General features: G+C 30.4%; 1 protein-coding gene across 1 annotated transcript in view; it reads left to right on the top strand.

Annotated features, from left to right (window-relative positions):
• LOC143202822 (trissin receptor) overlaps nt 1-21811 on the top strand; it is a 77909-nt gene that overhangs the window by 36027 nt on the left and 20071 nt on the right. Inside the window, exon 2 of the mRNA XM_076414646.1 lies at nt 17246-17438. Coding sequence (XP_076270761.1) covers nt 17288-17438 — 151 coding nt within the window. The 5' untranslated portion in view covers nt 17246-17287. The remainder of the gene's footprint in view (nt 1-17245; nt 17439-21811) is intronic.

Genomic DNA, 21811 nt, shown 5'->3' with positions numbered 1-21811 from the left:
TGATATGAATATTACAAATTTTCTTGGGACTCCCGAAGGGATTATTTAAAACATTTAGAATACTAGTGGGAGATGGGATGATTTATTACCGATTTTTATGCTTAATATAAAAACCCTGGTGCTTTATGAAGATGTAGCGTTTTACCTGTTTAATCGACCAAAAAGAAAAAAAAACATACGAATTTGAGCTTAATCTCTAAACAATTTATAATTATGGATGTGTAAAAACGGATTTATACTTGAAAAGATATTTATTCAAGACATTATTTTTTATTATTCACTAGTATATTTTTTTTTAATTTTATTTGGCTTCACTTATATATACATCTTTTCAACAAAAACGTATTTCGTTGAAAGCTGAATGTTTAAACAATTCGTACTTTGTTTTGCTGCTCTTTGCCTCTTTCAGGCAGTTTATACAAGTCAAAACCATTTACTCTGAGTAAAGATGTTAAAGAATCTTTACTTAGCAATCATTTCAAACATTTATCCACTGATCAATTGTTGAGTGTTCGAAAAACGATATTTAAAACAAATTTAACACCGTTTTATTTATAATTATGGATATACTAGGTTGTTCGATAATTTACCGGAAATAAAACTGAAAATTATAAAAATGTAAAAACGGATTTATACTTGAAAAGATATTTGTTCAAGACATTATTTTTTATTATTCACTAGTATATTGTTTTTCTTTATTTTATGTGGCTTCACTTATATACACAAGTTTTTAAGCTGAATGTTTAAACAATTCGTACTTTGTTTTGCTGCTCTTTGCCTCTTTCAGGCAGTTTATACAAGTCAAAACCATTTACTCTGAGTAAAGATGTTCCTCCATTATCTTATTGTCTTTTCCAAATCAAGTCACTTAACCGACTTATATACGACATATGTCTTACAATGTGATTCTTTAGCCACATTGAACTCTGAACCTAACTTTCCTCACTTCTTGTCAGACTTAAACTTCACAGGAAAACCTGCATAAGCTCCTTATATTCCTTCGAGTACTTAATCTTTGTATCTATACATATATTTTGCTATTCACATTTATCTCTCTTTTATACCTTGTAAAATTTCATATAATCGGTCCTATTTACACTCACCTTATGTTAGTGTTTATTATTAATTGCTAATATAATATATAGTATATAATTTACTAATTTTGCTGTTGTAATAATTGTTTGTTTCTATATACAATTATTATGATTTTGATTAGTTATGCGGTTGTAGTAATCGCAACACAAAATTATTATTGATCTCTCTGAAAGCAATGGAAGTTATATAATTTAATGTACTGTAATTTAACTTACAGTAAGTGAACTGATGTTTTGACATAAATTGTTCAACAAATACTTTAGTGATATGTTATGCTAGTTGTCTCTTGCCACGATTATATAATGATAAAATATGGTGAACAATGAGGAAGATGGACTAAAAGCAGAGATTTAGTTATTCTTATGTTATTTAGTAAATTTTTTGTTTACTATTGCCTAGAGATAATTTTTAAGTATTTAACTCAAAACAAAATTATAGGACAGTTATACGAAAGCTGTGAAATGTTGAAATGTGAGAACGTTTAAGTGTTTTGTTCTGAAGAGTGGTTATAGAAATATACAGAGAATGGGTATAAATTTTTTCCATTTAATGGCTGTAGTCCATCTCTCGCATAAGTAATAACGCAAAAAGGCTCTACAATATCGATACACAGATTAAAAAAGTATCAAATAAATAGATGTTTTAACTGGAATATGAAGTATTTTCTAGAACTCATATATTTAAGTATAACAGTGATTTATTACTCTATAAAAAACTATTGCATTCACTATTAAAAGACAGTTTAAATCTTCAAATTATTTATATTTATAATTCCATGCAATTATAAATACAAGTTTGACATGACATGATATTTTCCATCTAAAAATAATCCCAAAAATGGTGTATTGAATGAATTTATATCAATAATTAATTATACGGAGTGTCTTGTGACCTTATTTATCCAGTTATTTTCGGTGATATCATTTAATTTTATGTTATCAATAAAATATTTTATTGCTATCGATTATCTAATACGTATTCATCATTTAATATTTATCGTCTTTATTTAAAAAATCCATCACCTAATATGAATATTGCAAATCTTCTTGGGACTCCCGAAGGGATTATTTAAAACATTTAGAATACTAATGGGAGATGGGATGATTTATTACCGATTTTTATGCTTAATAAAAAAATCCTGGTGCTTTATGAAGATGTAGCGTCTTACCTGTTTAATCGACCAAAAAGAAAAAAAACATACGAATTTGAGCTTAATCTGTAAACAATTTATAATTATGGATGTGTAAAAACGGATTTATACTTGAAAAGATATTTGTTCAAGATATTATTTTTTATTATTCACTAGTATATTGTTTTTCTTTGTTTTATTTGGCTTCACTTATATATACATCTTTTCAACAAAAACGCATTTCGTTGAAAGCTGAATGTTTAAACAATTCGTACTTTATTTTGCTGCCCTTTGCCTCTTTCAGGCAGTTTATACAAGTCAAAACCATTTACTCTAAGTATAGACGTTAATGAATCTTTACTTAGCAATCATTTCAAACATTTATCCACTGATCAATTGTTGAGTGTTCGAAAAACGATATTTAAAACAAATTTAACACCGTTTTATTTATAATTATGGATGTATATTCTTTTTCTTTATTTTATGTGGCTTCACTTATATACACAAGTTTTTAAGCTGAATGTTTAAACAATTCGTACTTTGTTTTGCTGCTCTTTGCCTCTTTCAGGCAGTTTATACAAGTCAAAACCATTTACTCTGAGTAAAGATGTTAAAGAATCTTTACTTAGCAATCATTTCAAACATTTGTCCACTGATCAATTGTTGAGTGTTCGAAAAATGATATTTAAAACAAATTTAACACCGTTTTAAACAATTAACGTCATATGCAAACGATTTAAATATATAAATAAGGTAAGGGCGACAGGATGGTCCAGCTACTGTTGCTGTAGTTGTAGTTGGTTGTAGTCGTGGGTTAGAATCCGGCTGGGGCATTGTCGTATGTTTGTGATGGCTTAATATTTGTGATTGTCCTAAATAAGAGTTCAAAATCCGACAAGGAAAATGACCCCAGTCACGCCAGTAACTGGGCTGGGTAAAACCGGATCTCTTCTGGGATGATTTCTAAGTTGGTGGTCACTCGTCAATCGGTAGGCTTAATGCCGAGGGCGTGGTTCGGTGCCGACGTTAAACTGTAGATCCAGTCCAGATAAACCACCGGTTGGTAAAAGGAGACTTTAAAATATGAAAAAAGGGAAAAAATATAAATATTACTTCCTTTTCTTCAAAATGATATATATTTGTGCTGAGAATATATCGTCACAATTTCACCAAAAAAGAGATGCAATAAAATGCTCTAAAATAAAAAAGAACTACAGTAATTGATTAGTATAATTCTCAGTTCTTTAATTAGATTATATGAATATTGGAGTAATTTTAAACTATGTATTTAATTATTATTATATTTGACATTAATGTTAAAAATATTTTTGTTAAACATTTTAGTCAAAGAATATGCTGAATCGTTTTTGACACACATATTAAAATATTGCTTCAAATAGTAATAGAATAGAACGAGCAATAGAACGATACAATAAACTCGCGCATATGAAGGTACCAAGTGTACCGAGAAGTCACTACTGTTTGTTTAGGAAAAGAACTACATAATTTTCAAGAAGTCGAAAAATGATTTGATTACATACATCTTTCAGGTAATTTATGGATACCTTCCCAAAGGAAATGTTTGTCCTTTGAGCAAAATCATTCATCGAACCATTTTTTGACTTCTTTGAAATTGGTGAAGTGCTGTTCTGTCAGCGCGTGTTCCATTGATGCAAAAAGTTGTTTGTCACATGGGGCAAGGCGCGGACAGTACGGCGGGTGCGATAATATGTCCCATCCAGGTGCTTACAACGCTTCCTCGGCCGGTTTTGATTTATGAGACGTACGTTATTATACTGTAAAATTACTTTACTGTGTCTTCCGGCCCATCCTGGATGTACTTCGATCAGTGTCTGGCTCAAATCGCTCATTTATTGTCGGCAGTAATAACTAATAACTGTTTCATCAGATTTCAATAATTTGTAACACTCCACATCAATCCGGTCTCATTAAACAAATAGCATAGTTTTGCGACCAAAACAATTTGGCATTGGAGTCGATCGGCCGACTTCGCCAGGTGATAGACATAATTTTTGTACTTAGGAATTTCAAAATAAATCCACTTTTAGTCACCCGTCACTAGTCGATGCAGATATGATTTCCGATCATTCCTTTGAAGTAGCATTCCACAGGTAATTTCAGGATTTTCAATTGACACCCATCTTCGCGTATTTACTCGTTATTCGTTTCTTGGGCCGAATTTAACGCATCTGCCATTTGTTTCTGAGTTAAAATAAAGCCGAGGAATGTGCCCTCAACATCTATTTAGAAATAATAATAGTGGAGAACTATGCCACAAAACAACGTATTTTTATTGCTGAACAAATTAATTTTTTAGCAACATCATCCTAAGTGATGGAACTCGTTTTCATCTTAATGATTTAATAATGCCCTTACATGAGATTTAAAAATACATTCATCCTCCCCCTATAATTGATACATATTTTAAGACTTTCTATTTTTTATTTCCTGGTATTAACTTGTTCCATATTATTTATTATTCCTTAAATTCTTTCCATAAGGTTAATTGAAGTAAATAATCAAAAATGTATGCATAGCCCTATTTGATATATTTTATAATAAAGATAACTTTAAATAAATTAACTGTTCTTTCTGTTTAAATAAAATCTTTTGTACATTTAGAGGCTTCGTATATATCCGCCTGGAATTCCGAATATTGTGGATAAAAATTCTTGCTCTCTAAAAGCACTACTCTGTCATAAATAATGTAGTAAACGTTTCACGGCCTTGTGCACAATGTCGAAATTTAAGATTATTTTTATGGAGCCGAAGTTTCCGTTTGCTTATCGCAATGTTTACCTTGTTACAGAAGCAAATGCTCGATAACATCGAATTGGATGAGTTCTTATTTGAAAAGTTGAAGAATAAGGATTTACGATATTAGTAAAGCAGTTTCAGGCTAATATGATATAATATTTTCTGTGTTATACGTAACCTTCTATTTATTATGGGCCTTCTTATTTTTTATTTCCTGGTATTAACTTGTTCCATATTATTTAACATCCCTTGAATTATTTCCATAAGGTTAATTGACGTAAATAATCAGAAATGCATGCATAGCCCTATTTGATATATTTTATAATAAAAATAACTTTAAATAAATTAACTGTTCTTTCTGTTTAAATAAAATCTTTTGTACATTTATAGACTTCGTATGTCTCCGCCTTGAATTCCGAATATTGTGAATAAAAAATTCTTGCTCTCTAAAAGCACTACTCTGTCATAAATAATGTAGTAAACGTTTCACGGCCTTGTGCACAATGTCGAAATTTAAGATTATTTTTATGGAGCCGAAGTTTCCGTTTGCTTATCGCAATGTTTACCTTGTTACAGAAGCAAATGCTCGATAACATCGAATTGGATGAGTTCTTATTTGAAAAGTTGAAGAATAAGGATTTACGATATTAGTAAAGCAGTTTCAGGTCAATATGACATAATATTTTCTGTGTTATACGTAACCTTTTACCTAATATTAGCCTTCTTATTTTTTATTTCCTGGTATTAACTTGTTCCATATTATTTAACATCCCTTGAATTCTTTCCATATGTTTAATTGACGTAAATAATCAGAAATGCATGCATAGCCCTATTTGATATATTTTATAATAAAAATAACTTTAAATAAATTAACTGTTCTTTCTGTTTAAATAAAATCTTTTGTACATTTAGAGACTTCGTATGTCTCCGCCTTGAATTCCGAATATTGTGAATAAAAAATTCTTGCTCTCTAAAAGCACTACTCTGTCATAAATAATGTAGTAAACGTTTCACGGCCTTGTGCACAATGTCGAAATTTAAGATTATTTTTATGGAGCCGAAGTTTCGTATACTAATAAGTATCGTATACTAATAACTAAAGTTAAGTATACTAATAAGTTATCGTATACTAATAAGTATCGTATACTAGTAAGTTATCGTGTACTAATAAGTAAAGCAGTTTCATTGTCAATATCATATAAAATTTTCTGTGTTATACGTAACATTTTATCTATTATTGATAAGATATTTTAAGAGGGTATTAGCTTTGATATATATTGGGAGAGTAGTACAATTTTTTTTCGGTAGATCGAATACCGAATTACCAGTGGCCCAGCCTATATTTGCAACATTCTTTGTAAGGATCTATTGTATCGTCGTTCTAGTTTTTACTTGATAAATTTCTGAATTGCAGCCGTTTTACTAAAGCTTGGTTGCGATGATTTCTGAAAAACATATATGGTAGTACCTGTGCATGCCCTTTTCTTTAGGGATGAGTTTTAAAAACACACAATTTTACAGTAACAGTTCAACTGAAAAGTCCCCGGCCTACCATAGTAAAATTAGTTCTTTTTTATTACACATAATTCCCTTCAAAGGTGATACACTGATAATAGGGGCATTCAACTTTTCGATACCACTTTTGTAATACGATTTGTCCTTTGCTTCAAAATGGGCCTCAGTTTCGGCAATCACCTCTTCATTCGACGAAAATTTCTTCCCGGCGATCTTTAATCTGAGAACAGAAAATAGCCACTGGGGGCAGATCTGTAGAATACTGTGGATGAGGAAGCAATTCGAAGCCCAATTCATGGATTTTTGAAATCATTTTCTTCACTGACTTGTGACACGGTGCAATGTGTTGGTGAAGCAACACTCCTTTTTCTTCAAAGGCGGACGTTTTTCGGCGATTTCCTCCTTCAAACGGTCCAATAACGCTATGTAATAGTCGCTGTTGACGTTCGTTCCTTTTTCAGGGTAGTCAATGAAAATTTTTCCATGCGCATCCCAAAATACAGACGCCATAACCTTGCCAGCCGACTGTTACGTTTTCCCACGCTTAGAGCGGATTCATAGTGTCCACTCGGAGAACTGTCGATTGGACTTCGGAGTGAAATGATGGAGCCATGGAGCCTTCATCCATTATCACAAATCGATGCAAAAACTCGGGTTTGTTAGGTTTGATTGACACCCACTTTGCACAGAGCTTTCTCGGACAAATATTCGTGAATAATATGATGTACACGTTCAGTTGGTATTTTTAGAGTGTCTGCTATTTCGTTCAGTTACAATTTACGGTCATTCATAATCATTTTGTGGATTTTTTAAATGTTTTCATCGGTAAAAACCTCTTTTGAGCGTCCACTGCGTTCACCGTCTTCGGTGTAGTAGACATTAGATCCGTAGGGGAGTACGGACTGAATTAACATCTTGTAAAATAAGCATTTGATGGAGATTGGAAGTCTGCTAGAGGGTCAGATTTATTTATTATATTTTGTATCCCCGAACCTTTCTGGATTTGGGAATGCCAACCGAACCGTCGGTCGAAGTGGAGACCTAGGTACGTGACGTTATCCAGCCATGGAATTGTTGCGGTGACAAGCTTAAGTTGCGAGACGCGCAGTGCGTAAAGCTTTTTATGGAAAATGATGGGCTAGATTTTCAGGGGGTTGATTTGCAACCTCCAGAATTTGAACCGCTTGATCGTAGCGTTAACTAGATAGATCTGAAGTACAGAGGTTAAATAAAGCTGGGGCCGGCGGAGAACCTTGAGTTACGCCGGCGTACTTTCACACAGTACAATATGATTTTCTAGTTATCCTCTATTAACTGAATATTTTCTTCCAAATATCCAGACAGTTTTCACTCTTATATCCTTGACCTGCATGTCTATTGTAGCACCGTTTTACCATACCCCACACCAAAGGGCATATTTGGCGATTGCAGCATTACATTGTCTTTTATTCTCGAAAAAAATTTATCCACATTATTTCCATTAATATTAAGTTCAGCTGCAACACGCTAAAAATATTTCCAATAAAACTGCATCAACTCAGTATTTACTGGTATGAATACTTACCAATCGAAAGAATTTTACTGGTAGAAGGGGGCCCTCGCTTTCTCCTTTCTTTCGAAGTAATTGATTAAAGATACAATTAGTTCCTGCCTCTGGCTATTTGATGGCTTTGACAGGGCAATACGTTCGATGGTGTTGATAACGTGCATTAGTTTATTTGGAAGGACTACATTTACGTCTGCATAAAGAAATATATAACAATGAAAAAAATTCGAGTGAATTGGCCAGTGTTATAAAAAGGAAATAAACAAAGTGATGACAGAAAAGGACACACGACACCAACAATTGTTATATAATGGGCTACAATAACTCAGGGCATACAACATCTGATGGATATGACGATAGAGAAGCGAAGCTGAGAATAACTATTAATTATAATTAAAATGTTAAACGACAATTTATAGGGGAAATGCCAAAATTGAGATATTTCGAATAAATTGACCCCGTATGACTCTCTGTAAATGTCTGTCCCATTTCCTTCGCAATTATGATGGCAGGTCTTTGCATTAAATCGAATTTGACGCCAACCCTTAATTTTCCTTATTAGATTCCTGTTTCAAGCGTGCAGCAAATTAAAGATATTTACATTTTGTTCTTGACGCCCTTCATTATAAAATTGTTTGCGTTTGAAAATCTAGGTCTCGTTCCATATTTTTTTTGCCACGTCAACGTTATTCCACAGCTCGAATTAACATGGTTGGTCGTTTTAATTGATTGTAGACCAGCTATTGTTAGAATAATTATTTCAACGTCCAAAACTTTAATTTTCAGCATTCAAAAGAAAATTGTTTCATAGAGGTAAAAATATTGAATAAAATTTAAAATATATGATGTGTGTTTTTAGCCACGTTATTTATGTAACTCGGATTTTTAATTGATTATAGACCCAGGAAATATTTCTTTTCTATTGTTGTTAAATACCGGCTGCCATGTTGTAAAAAATACTAGAGAATAAGTGTGATGATACACTACATATAGATAGAATGAATATATATTGGATTTTTTAATTAATGGTTTAAAGAGGCCGCCATATTTGCCGATAATGACGTCATATCAGTTACGTCCTTGGAAATCTCGACAACAATTAAAAATACCACTCCAAGAGGGCCGCAATACTAAACAATATCTGGTGCAAAAATAATGCCAGGTGTATCGTTAATAATTCTCAGGTTTTTGTAACATATTTCACTAGCTATAAGTATGAAATGTAGTGATAATTAACTGATATTACTCCAACACTATACAAGAGACTTACCGCCAAAATAACAGCGTTATAGGTTTATATTTTTTTTTTGAAAATATCAAGTTCTGTCTCTAGAAACGTGTATTTGATGTGCCATGAAAAGAAAAACGGCTCTAAAAGTCATCGTTTACTAGTACAGAGTTATTCTGAGCGTGCTTTATTAATAAGAACTGTGAAACGAAGTTTCGATGTAGCTATTGAATGAAGAGAAGTTCACAAACACAAAAACATTTGACCCCGAATCGTGTTAAAAAATGGTTAATCAAATGTTTCTCTTCTCGGATTCCCCGCCTTTGTTTGGAGATAATTGAAGACTACTCGGCCTTGTCCAGACTCATTGCTAATTTCACCCAGTTCATCATATCTCGTCAGATTTTTGATACTAAATAAGAAGAGAGTGCAGATGTTTGTAAAACCCGCATTGATGACAAGGAATTTAAATCAGGAATACGAAAGGTTGTTACCTTCAATCAAGACACCGTTAGCTGAGAGAGATGAACTAGGAGGAGAATGAAAACTTTACTGTAAAGAAATAATAACGTTGCCAGATAAGTTGCAAGAATTCATCCATCGAAACGGCACAAACATAGCTCATTAGTAGTTTTAATTTAAATAAATAAAATCGCCCTTAAAAAAACGAAAGAAAGACATTACCTTTTGGCCACTTGTTCGCTCATTTTTAACTCAGATTGGAACAAACTTATTTTGAATAATCTATGATACATTTTGGGATGCTATTACGCACTCTCGACAAGTGCATCTTTGAGACTAATTTAAAAACAAAAGAATGTACGTTTCGTTTTTCTACAAACCCAACGTATCATGTTAAGCGTATAAGGTCCACAGACCGAAATAAAAATAGCTATAAAATTAAAATAATACATCGCTTGTGAGATGATAAAAACGAATATATGGTGTCTCCCGTCCCCTTAAAAAACTTAAAAAAAGAATAGAGAATAAAGGGAACAAAAAAACTTATTCAAACAACTTCCTTATAGTCTTACACGAGCATTTGTGTTAATATTAATATCATTATTATTATAATCTGTTTATTTTCAGTAGAGGGACTATAGGCTGTTCTTTATGTTTTCTTAGCTATTTGTGAAGTTAAATTGATAGTTTTTATATGCAAGAAGCTTTTAATTCGAACGTTACATAGTATAGTTTAGTAAAAGTTCTATACATTTACATACAAAATAAATTATAAATGAAAACAGTTTGGAATACAGAACGTTAGAGGATTTAATGATATTCGTAAATATTTGAAATTTAAATAGACATGACCGTCGAGACATTCGAGATAAAGGATCATCAGTAAATCTAGCTGCTAAACAAATATAACAATCAGAGCATGACAAAGTGTCTAAAACAATTAGTTTACAATTACTTAACCTACCCAACTAACACCAAGACAATTATTTAAAATATTTATGTAGTAGTCGACCTTTGTGACAAGATCACTGCGAACTTTTACACCATTACAGTTAATATTTATAAAGTCAATATACAACAAATAACATTCGATGAATATGGCAGGCGGTACAGGTATTTTTGACCAGTTTTGCAAGTCCTATTTTCTGTTTTACAAACAAAAGTGTATCAGGAACGCAAAAATTATGAAAGCACTGTTTTATATTGTTGTTAAGCACCAAATGCTAGAGAAAAGAACGTCTTGAGTTACTGTGACGTGGAGTATGAGTGGTATGAATGCTTATAGAATTCCTTAAATAAGATCAGAATAAAATACAGAAGATATAAATCTATGTTAAAATTATGGATAATATTAATTATTGGAATTATTTCGTAGCGTTTTTCTTTAATTAATATATGTTCTACTTTCTCCCATCATTCAAAAAGGTGGCTAATTTTGCATCCGAGTAACTTTTCATCAGTCAATGCGTCACATAAACTGTCCTTTACTGGAACAAGTGGCATGCACACGACGCAACATCTGAAGAATCTTTTTTAGAGACTTTGTGTTAACAATATCCAGATCAGTATTCGCTGTAACAATATTCAGTTATATTTTGATTTTGTTGTAGAGGCCTTTGGCAGATCTCAATCATTTGATCTTAACATTTACACTGATTTATCGGAGTCAGTCTATAATCTTCTGCGCTTGGTGAAATAAAATTATTTCTCAAGGCCGATTATAATTCAGTGTATAAATAATTTACTTTTTATCATTGAAGTAGCTGATTGTGAATGAAAATACCCTAGGTTTTACTATTTCACTCTCTATTTATAAATTAACGACACAGAACATTATTATTAACTAAACAACTCTCGACATCTTTGGTCAGCTAAAGCATGATTTAATAGTTAAATAGCCATACATTTTGACAGCAGTTTTAATATGTAGCAAAATATAAATTATTGAGCTTGATAACTGATAACTTAACTGCTACGAAATAGTTCCAACATATAATAGTAATAAAAGGATCTATATTTCGCTATAATATGTTTTTCAAGGCAATCCATATATTTATGACACAAGAAGTAATCTATGACGTCAGAGAATTTCTACATATTCCCTTTTCAATTCTAAATCTTTCGCAGAGATATCTACATTTACTTGAGAGGGTTTTAACAAAATCAGGTATAAAACATGCCAAAAAAGTACGGCAGGATTCTATCGAGATAGAAGATAATATGGATAAAAAATTCAAATAAAATGACTTAACTCTATGTTTTATTGGAAGGGTGTTACGGAAACTTTTTTGCCTTTATAAACGCGTTGTTTTACATATACATCTAAATGATTATTTATATATTACATATGCAAAAGCCATAATGGTAAATATTATGAAAAATTATAAACTATTTAAAATAGTTTAAGACTGAGAGAATATTATGGTAAAATGATTTCTTAAGAAATTAAAACTCATTGTTTTGTAGAACATTCATTTTTAATTATACAATACGAAAAAATTATTTATGGAATTTAATATGATTAATAACAATTTAGCAAACTTTGAATTTCATTAATAAGGTACATCAATTGTTTATGGATCATTAAAATATTACACGTCTATTGTTTTACCTTTTTTCATAATATTGGAGCAAAACTTGGTCCAATGCTAAACTGCCTAATAAATTCATAGTAAACTAGTTAACTTTGATTTTGTTTTTCGCAAGCATATTTTTATAACCGGAAATGACAATTGAGAGAATGGGAGAAGTTACTCCAAGACTGATTCTTAATTTAATTTTGTTTTCTCACAATATAAATCTTCCCTGGACGCCTACAAATATTGTAAAACCACAATAATAAAATCGACCGTTCTGGAGTTTAAGCGAGACTAATGAACAGCAATTAATATTTTTATATATTGAAAATAGGAAAAAAACATCTTGACGTTCAAAAATACTTTTAGGAATACCGTTGGATTTAGAAGGAAATCCTTATATTCCAGAACTATGGTTAGTATCCCATCTTGTTATAGTATATTTTCCTATCCTTTCCATTCCTGGGGAACACTGTAACATATAGTAGTCCCTGACATGAAAAAACAGTTTAATTTAGTGCCCTTTCAAGCTTAATATGAATTTTATGGTAACTAATAAGAAGACGATTTTTTTCTAAAAATTAAAATGACTCAATTTGATTATTATTAAAACTTCTTATTTACAAAGTAAAAAGCAGTGTTATTATAATACCGCCTAAATGATATATTTAGTAGGTAGAGATTTTCAGTAAATTTAAGAGCTTAAAACTGAAATACATCTAGAGCTTAAATTTCCTAATATAATCGTGGAAATATAAACCATATTATTTCAGAGGTTTACTGTCACGTTATTTACCTCAAGCGCGACGTATAAGTGCAGAATAATTAAATCTAGCTATTCTATTTAGTTTAAAACAATTATTTGGAGCTAGTTTTCGATATCGCGGTGCGACGTCGAAACTTTTCCAGAACGCCAACTCAAGTTTGATGAGCTTAAGATGGTATTACGCTTGCGGCCTTCCATAAAAGAATATCTGGATATTTCACGCCTCTTATATTCTCTCTGGGGCCGTCTACATTTACCTTAGGAGCTTTTTACAAGGCCAGACAAAAGAAAAGGCCGACGAAAACCTGAAGGAAATAATTTTCGAACGCTCGAGCAGTTTAAGGGTTGTAAAAGTTGCCCCTTTTTATTGTGCGTTTCGTTTTTGTTTGTATATTTTGTGTAATTGGTGTTTTTACATGTCACGAAACGAGTGGATCTATTACAGAAGTTTTTAACTAACTTCTTTCCTTGATGTGTAATATAGTAAGTTTACAAAGTTTTTCAGAGGTTTATACGAGAACAATATTGTTTTCTGTCCTTGTCCAAGTCCTTGCTGTATCGAATGACAAATATTTACATCCAGTTGATATCGAGTTGATATTAAGTGATGGCTCGATGAATATAGGTAAGACGAAATAAATAAGTTATGGTTTACATGATGTAACTGTTATTTATTGCAAATAGGCGGCGCATATTTACAAGAAGAGACGCTTGGACAGTCGATGGTGGCATGTCTGAACTGAACGATAGTCAGTGACTGAAGGATTCAAGATACCCTTCAATAATATCCGAGACCAACATCTCGGGGTTTTCGAATATGCTGGCACCTCGCACGTGTTCAATATCTGGGATAATATCTTCTGGGCACTTTGTAGGGCACTATTCTATGATGTAAAATTCGACATGCCGCAATGTTGCTACTGAAGTATCTATGAGATTCTGCCAATTCATTCTTTCTCTGATGAGAGACTAATATTTTAAGGATACAATGCTCCATGACATCTCCGTATTTGGCGCATGTGTACTCTGTGAATAGAATAAACCATAGAAAAGAATAAACTATATAAAATTATATTGTTTTCCTATGTATTGACTGAGATAGCGTGTTAGGCCAGTAAACGTACAATATGTTAATAGAAAACTCGAGGTAGTCAATTCATTAATGGTGTTTGTGGATCAAGAATGGTAGCGATAATATTTCGAGTTTTTTAGGATCATTTTACTCCTTTCATATATAGTGGTGGCTTTTTCGTTTGGTTCTAACTATATTGGCTGTGTTTTATCTAAACGATTTTGGTATATTTTATGGTAATGTTTATTTATATGGTTCTTGGAGTTAATTGTTCAAGTATGCTGTTTTTATAAAAATAGAAAGGCATATAGAAATTAATTCTATCACTTAATTTTATTTAATAAATTTTTAAAGAAAATATGTTATTTAAAAAAATGTTCAATGTTTATTTCCCTTCTTATATATAGTTTTAACATTAAATCAATTATTTATCATATTTGTGTATTTTTATTTATACAAAATAATTATAATGTGTAATAAGATGCTTTTATAAAAATAGAACAGCTGGACATATAATAATAATATTTTTATTATTTCATTTTATTCAATATTTTTCAAATAAAATGTGTTATTTCCACAATTTTTATATTTTTATTTACATCCTTAATATATTCAATTACACAGCGCTACAAGCAAATTCTAAGAGCTGTTTAGATTTTGTGATTTTTAAGTTCTTGGGTTTGATGATTCACTCACACACTCTAAATTTTATCAAAACTATTCGCGATGGTAAAAATATACTTCAAATCAACCTAAAGTAACCTAAAGTTTGAAATGCTTTTGGCACCTCGAAGATTACTTCATGGTTAGGATATTATATAAGGAACAGTCATAGGATGTCATTTGTCTAAAGCGATGAGAACAACTTCCTTAGATTTTATTTCTGAGATCCCTGGAAGCTGTAAAGCTATGTATTTGAAGCAATCTCGATTTTTGGAAGGTGCTTTTATAAAGTGCTTCATCAATACCATCTTTATGTACAGTGATGTTTAAAGAACTTTACGCAAAGCCAATAATTTGGCTTTTAGAAATGACCCTCTATTAAATGATAATTATTTACCTTTATTATGTTATATTTTATACAGATAATCTAAGCAATAAAGCTGTTTTATGGAGAAAATAGTTTTTAACAATTTTGTTGTTTTTTAAATGAATGTAGAAAGAAATAAAATATATATTTAGTATGCATAGCAAATAAAAAATCAAAAGCTGTCATTTTCACATTATATATGGTGTAATTAGGTTGCCAACAATTTCAAGCTTTGTGCTTTATATGGGCTAAACAGCAAATGAAACTTAATTTATGCGCGGTCCATTTGACGTTACAAGGGTTGGCATTAGTCCAATATTGTTAAATCAAATAAATATATGCATAATTAATTTCACGTATTCTATCAAAACCATAAAAACGATTTCAGCGTAGATATAGTGATCATTGATTATAAATACATAGAAATATATGAGATAAACATCATTCATTTACTTTATAAATTAACATTAATTATTTCATAATCACTGCATTCTGTAGAAAGGAAATCAACCAATGCACGTTAACAATAATATTTTCGCTTGTTTCGATAAATTTCTGCTGTTTAATATTTGTGATTACTCTGACTGAAAATGCCAAAGCCTTTAAATAGTTGAAAGTGAGTTCTGGAGTTTAAGCGAGACTAATGAACAACAATTAATATTTTTATATATTGAAAATAGGAAAATAAAATCTTGACGTTCAAAAATATTTTTAGGAATACCGTTGTACTTAGAAGGAAATTCTTATATTTCAGAACTATGGTTAGTATCCCATCTTGTTATAGTATATTTTCCTATCCTTTCCATTCCTGGGGAACACTGTAACATATAGTACTTCCTGACATGAAAAAACAGTTTAATTTAGTGTCCTTTCAAGCTTAATATGAAGGGTATATTTTAGGTAACTAATAAGAAGACGATTTTTTTCTAAAAATTAAAATGACTGATTATCAATACATGGAAATATATGAGATAAACATTATTATAATTCATTTACTTTATAAATTAACATTAATTATTTCATAATCACTGCATTCTGTAGAAAGGAAATCAACCAATGCACATTAACAATGATATTTTCGCTTGTTTCGATAAATTTCTGCTGTTTAATATTTGCGATTACTCTGACTGAAAATGCCAAAGCCTTTAAATAGCTGGAGTGAGGAAAGTGATTGAGTGTCTAATCAGTTAGTTATATATAACCACTGAGAGAGGATGAGTACAAAGAGTGGTACAATGCAAAACGGGTGGCGAATCAAGATCATCCTGATGTTACCGCTATTCGAGATAAAATATATGAAATGTATAAAAATATTGAGTAGTTTTTTGGTTATAAACATAATGTAATACAATTACTTCAGAGAAAAGTTTTAGTCTATCCAAAAAAAAGTAAAAATATCCAAAAGAATTTAGTAAAATGGAGTTCTTTGAGAGTTGTAAGTCATCCTTTTATATATTGTTAGGAGACAATAAAATTTGAATGGTGTAAAAATAACCCACGAAGAGGTTTAATAGAAATTTAAGACATTTAAGCTTTTAATAGAATACATTTTTTTAAAGCATAATATAGAATAAAGGAAGATTTATTATTTCAATTTATGTATCTAGACAAGATATAAATATTTCGATATGAAAATAGTATAAAAGCAACAAAAATTGTAGCACAAAGGTAAAAGTTAAAATAAAATTTTATTAGATTTTGTTAGTCATAACATTTTTTAATAATTCATTGTAAATATATTATTGTCTATGGTAGAGACAGGCAATATTTGATGACGTGTATTGGCTGTTTTATTGGAAGTATATATATATATATATATATATATATATATATATATATATATATATATATATATATATATGTATATAGTCAAGAATAAATAAGACACCATTTTAGTATTCTTATTTAAATATATAATAAAAGTTTGAATGTATTCAACTATTGATTTCTCAAAAAACCTGTTACCTCCATTTTTTGCGACCTGAATTTGTCAAATTTAATCGGTGTTACGTCGGTGACTTCGCTGATAATTTTGTTATTTTTTGCAGACTGATGGACCATCTAAATCAGATCTGAAATCAACTTCAACTATGGATTATAACGAGACGTTACAGCGATTTTTAAACATCTCCGATAATGCGATGTCGACGGCCGAAGGTCAAGAATATATTTTCGATAAAACCTACATCAGGGTGATCTTTATTATACTCTACACCCTCGTTTTTTGTCTGTGCTTCTTTGGTAAGTACGCTTTTATCACGTTTATTGTCTTGTTCGCTTTTTTTCACGAATGTAATGTGATTTACCTTAACTAGATTTAGAGACAGAGCATTCAAGTTCAAGTTTTTTGCTTATAAAAAGGTATTACCCATGAATTTAATAAAACTTTCATTCTAATTTCCGGGTCAAACTAATAAAAAAGAAATAACTTTCAAAGTTGATATTAATCTTTTATGAATGCGCTATATTTTCTTCAAAATATAATACATTACTATAAAACTTAAGTTTACTTTGTTATGATTTTTTGTGTATATACAAATAATTCTACTATAAAATATGACGCGCATAACATATGAGTTGGTAACTCTGGTCCGTCGAATTTGGCTATTAGAATGAATCATACATATGCATCTTGTTGAAAGAGGACATAATAATTAACAATCAAACGGACAATAGCATTAATAGATATTATTTTATGTATAATTGATTAAGTAAAAAAGTAATCGAGCCTCATTGTTATATTACTCACTTCTTTTCAAAGGAATAAAACGAATCATTAGGAAAAATTATTTTATTTCAGATCATTAATTTGCTTTCAGGAAAGAATATTCCACGACTGATCAGGTTCACACAATAGCCAATGTAATAGAAAAAACACTAGAAAAATATAAAGTTTGTTTTGCAATATTATTTGATGTTGCTCTAGTTTTCAATAAATGTTGCCACGAATAATTGAAGCATAAGATTAAAATACTTCTCCCTGACCTATATTCAAAAATTTTAGAATCATATATTACTGACCGATGCAGAATCAAACAAGAAGCTGCCTATTCTGACTTTAGCAAAATAAAAGTAGCTGTGCTAAAGCGAAGTGTATTGGGACCAGTGCTTAATTTGCTGTATACTCAGAACTTGCTTATATTCAATGAAAATGTTGTTACTATATTAACAAATTACACTGCAATCCTAACCATTGAAAATATTGACGAAATACAATGTTGGACAGAAAAAGAGTGCATCAAAATGAATTAAAATAAATCAATGCTTAATGATTACACCAAAAAAAGAATCAAGCACAAGTCAGTATATATAAATCAGATTGTAGTTCCGTTTGAGCCAAATATTTTGACAAAACGCTTGATGTTAAACTGAAAAAAAATTGAATAGCTTAAGCTGAAGTACAAAAAATATAATGGTTATTGGATAGATATTCAGTCCTGTCAGTATGTCAGTCCACAACACCGGAGCTATACCAGCTAAAGAAATATAAATATTATACAAATATTCCAAAACAAGGTACATTCGTAATGACAATCTATATAAGGATCTAAAGGCAGAAATTGTAAATCACGTTATGACGGACCATGTACAAAGACATGAGCAGAGACTTCATCAACACATCAACGTCGAAGTTCACTCTAGCTCTACAGCATGGTGGCTTAGAATATTAAGAATTATTTGATTCGATTGGGTGAAGTTATAAGTAAAACTCAGCGCATACTAAAAACAATGACATAGATGTTAAGCTTAAAGTGTCTTTCGTAGAACAAATAATTTCAAAGCCGTAGGTGTTAATGCTAATGTACCAGATTTTTATAATAAATGATTTAAAAAAATATTTTTTTCGAAAAGTAATAATAAAAATCATATCAGAAATTTCAATCACTACTAGTTTCTGGTGAAACAATAACTCTACCACATTAGAACTTCCGTACTGGAAGTAACTAAGGAAGATAAAATAAAAAGACTCATTCATAAACTCTCTTAAAGTGATCTTTAAATCATTAAGAAAGAGTTGCAAACACTGGAACATCATTTATATAAAGAACCGAAATTACTTTTTCTCCATTATTACTATTATTATTATTTGTACACTTCTAGTGTTGGTTATCATAAAGTATTCTGATTTTGATTTAAATCTTAGTAATGTATGCCTTTTTAAGTCCTTTCTTTAAGAAGAAGATACTGTTAAATCTAAACGCAATTATTTTATTAATTATCTAAAAATATATTGCTCTAACATGAAACATTTTTCTTGGAATCCAACAATTCAGAGTGTATTATTGATTTACGTTTAAAATGTATAAACAAACATAATTATCAGAATACCATATATTAGTATGTATAATAAAAATGAAATAAAATATTTAATCGATTCCGGTGGAATTAAATTACTTCTGCCTCAGTTATTACCATATTCCTTAAGTTAAAAGCCTGTTGATGGATTTAAATTTATAATTCGTTCAGTTTTATTAGTTCAGAACAATAATAGCTCTGGTTGCATACTAACTTAACCAATTATAATAATACGCGACTCGTAGATCATTCAATTATAAATAGAAAATTTTTTTATTTATTTTTATGAAGCATATTTAACCTATTTTCGTCATAATTCTAAACTCTTTATTATTGATTATATTGTTAACATATTATTCTCATTTCTATAAAGGGCCTTATTCTCATTTTATCATATTGTGTTATTACATGCTTTAGTCATGCTAGTCTATTTGATTATACTAATGGAGTATGTGAATATTATGACTTAGAACTGAGAGATGCGATGATGCCCTTGAACAGGTCTCTGGTATTAGGATTTTTCATACAGATGCTAATAATGTAGTTAATTACAGACGATTCTGATTGTTAAGTCTATATCTTTAATAAACTTCGTATTAAAACAGATTCTTTTTCCTTTATTTCTTTTTCATCACAAAAAATATTTTAAATTATTTTATTAATTCTTTCAATATTATCAATATCAGTCATTATTAGTTTAAACTAGCTTTTGCTTTAGAATCTGTTCAAATTATAGCAACAGATTTTTTGTATCCTTTATTGTATTTTTTTAATTATATTTTTATATAAATGGAAAACAAAGAAAATAAACTAAAAAGAGGGAAATCTAACAAATAGTGCTATTGTAATTAGTATATTAATGTATTAATACTTTTACATAACATGCTACTAAAATCAACAAAGCTTACTGTTTAAAAAAAACCAATCAGAATGAAAGCATAATTTATCAACTAAACTAATAGAATATCCTACCATTCTTTTTAACTAATGGAGATATTGTTGAATAGACTAAAAAGGCCCTTTGACCCAAATAGGCCTGTTCTATTGTTTTACCATTAGTGTTAATGCCAGTGAGTATTAAGAAATTACAAAATCTTTTAAATTAGTTTGAAGTTACAAAAACGTATTCTTAAATGACACTACATTTGATGACTATATGTTATGTTATAAATGTGATCTCAAATTTGTTTAAATTAATTAGGGTAAAAGTGCTATTTCAATTTACTATTTGCCATTATAGATTGCCAAGAATCGATAATTTTTTGGTTTATTAACAAACAAACAATATAAAATAAATGTAAAACTATAAAATCATTTGGTTATAACACTTCAATTGAAAATTCCCCGGCCTACTATAGTACACATTTTTTTTTGGCAAAATATTTTTTTTATTCAACACAATTCACTTCAAGGGTGATACATTGATTATAGCGACCCCCCAATTTTTCGATATCATTTTGGTAATACGATTTGTCCTTTGCTTCAAAATTAGCCTCAGTTTAGGCGATCACCTCTTCATTCGACGACTTTTGAGATCTTAGAACAGGAAATAATCGATGGGTATTTGGCAGTATCTAGAGTATACGGAGGATAAGGAAGCAATTCGAATCCCAATTCATGGAATTTTAACACGGTGCATTGTCTTGGTGAAGCAGCACTTTTTTTCCTTCAAATGCGGCCGTTTTTCGGCGATTTTGTTCTTCAAACGGTCCATTAATGCTATGTAATAGCCGCTGTTGATGGTCCTTCCTTTTTCAAGGTAGTCAATGAAAATTACCCCAAGCGCATCCCATAACTTTGCCGGCGTTTTCCCACGCTTTGGGGCAGGTTCATCATGTGCAATCCACTCGGGTGTCTATCGATTGGACTTCGGAGTGAAGTGATGGAGCCATGTTTCATCCATTTTCACATATCGATGAAAAAACTCGAGTTTATTGCTTGGTCATCTCCAAACACTGTTCCGCATCTATTATTATAGTTCAATAAACTGTTCAATTTATTTTGTTTCGTTTATAAACAGATACGTATGAAACTAACATATATTTTGTTTCATTTATATTCAAAAAGCACTATGTTCAAATGTAATAAATTAGCTAAAATATTATGTCCAAATATATTACAAAAACTATAGCACATTCAAAGTTGAAAATGTTAATAACAATTATAAAAGCAAAAACCATTCAATTAAAGATTGTTTTACTTTTAATAAGGTAAAATCGAAAGAAAATTACTTTTATAAATATTTATTAACTATTTAATAGGTAAAAGTTAAGCGGCTCTCCATTGTGATTTGGGATATCGTATTCTTCCATTATCGA

Source organism: Rhynchophorus ferrugineus, unplaced genomic scaffold, assembly GCF_030347505.1.
Source record: "Rhynchophorus ferrugineus isolate W39M unplaced genomic scaffold, kcgeb_rfMv2 rfM9, whole genome shotgun sequence".
NCBI classification, from domain to species: Eukaryota; Metazoa; Arthropoda; class Insecta; order Coleoptera; family Curculionidae; genus Rhynchophorus; species Rhynchophorus ferrugineus.
This window is presented reverse-complemented; position numbering and strand designations above follow the sequence as displayed.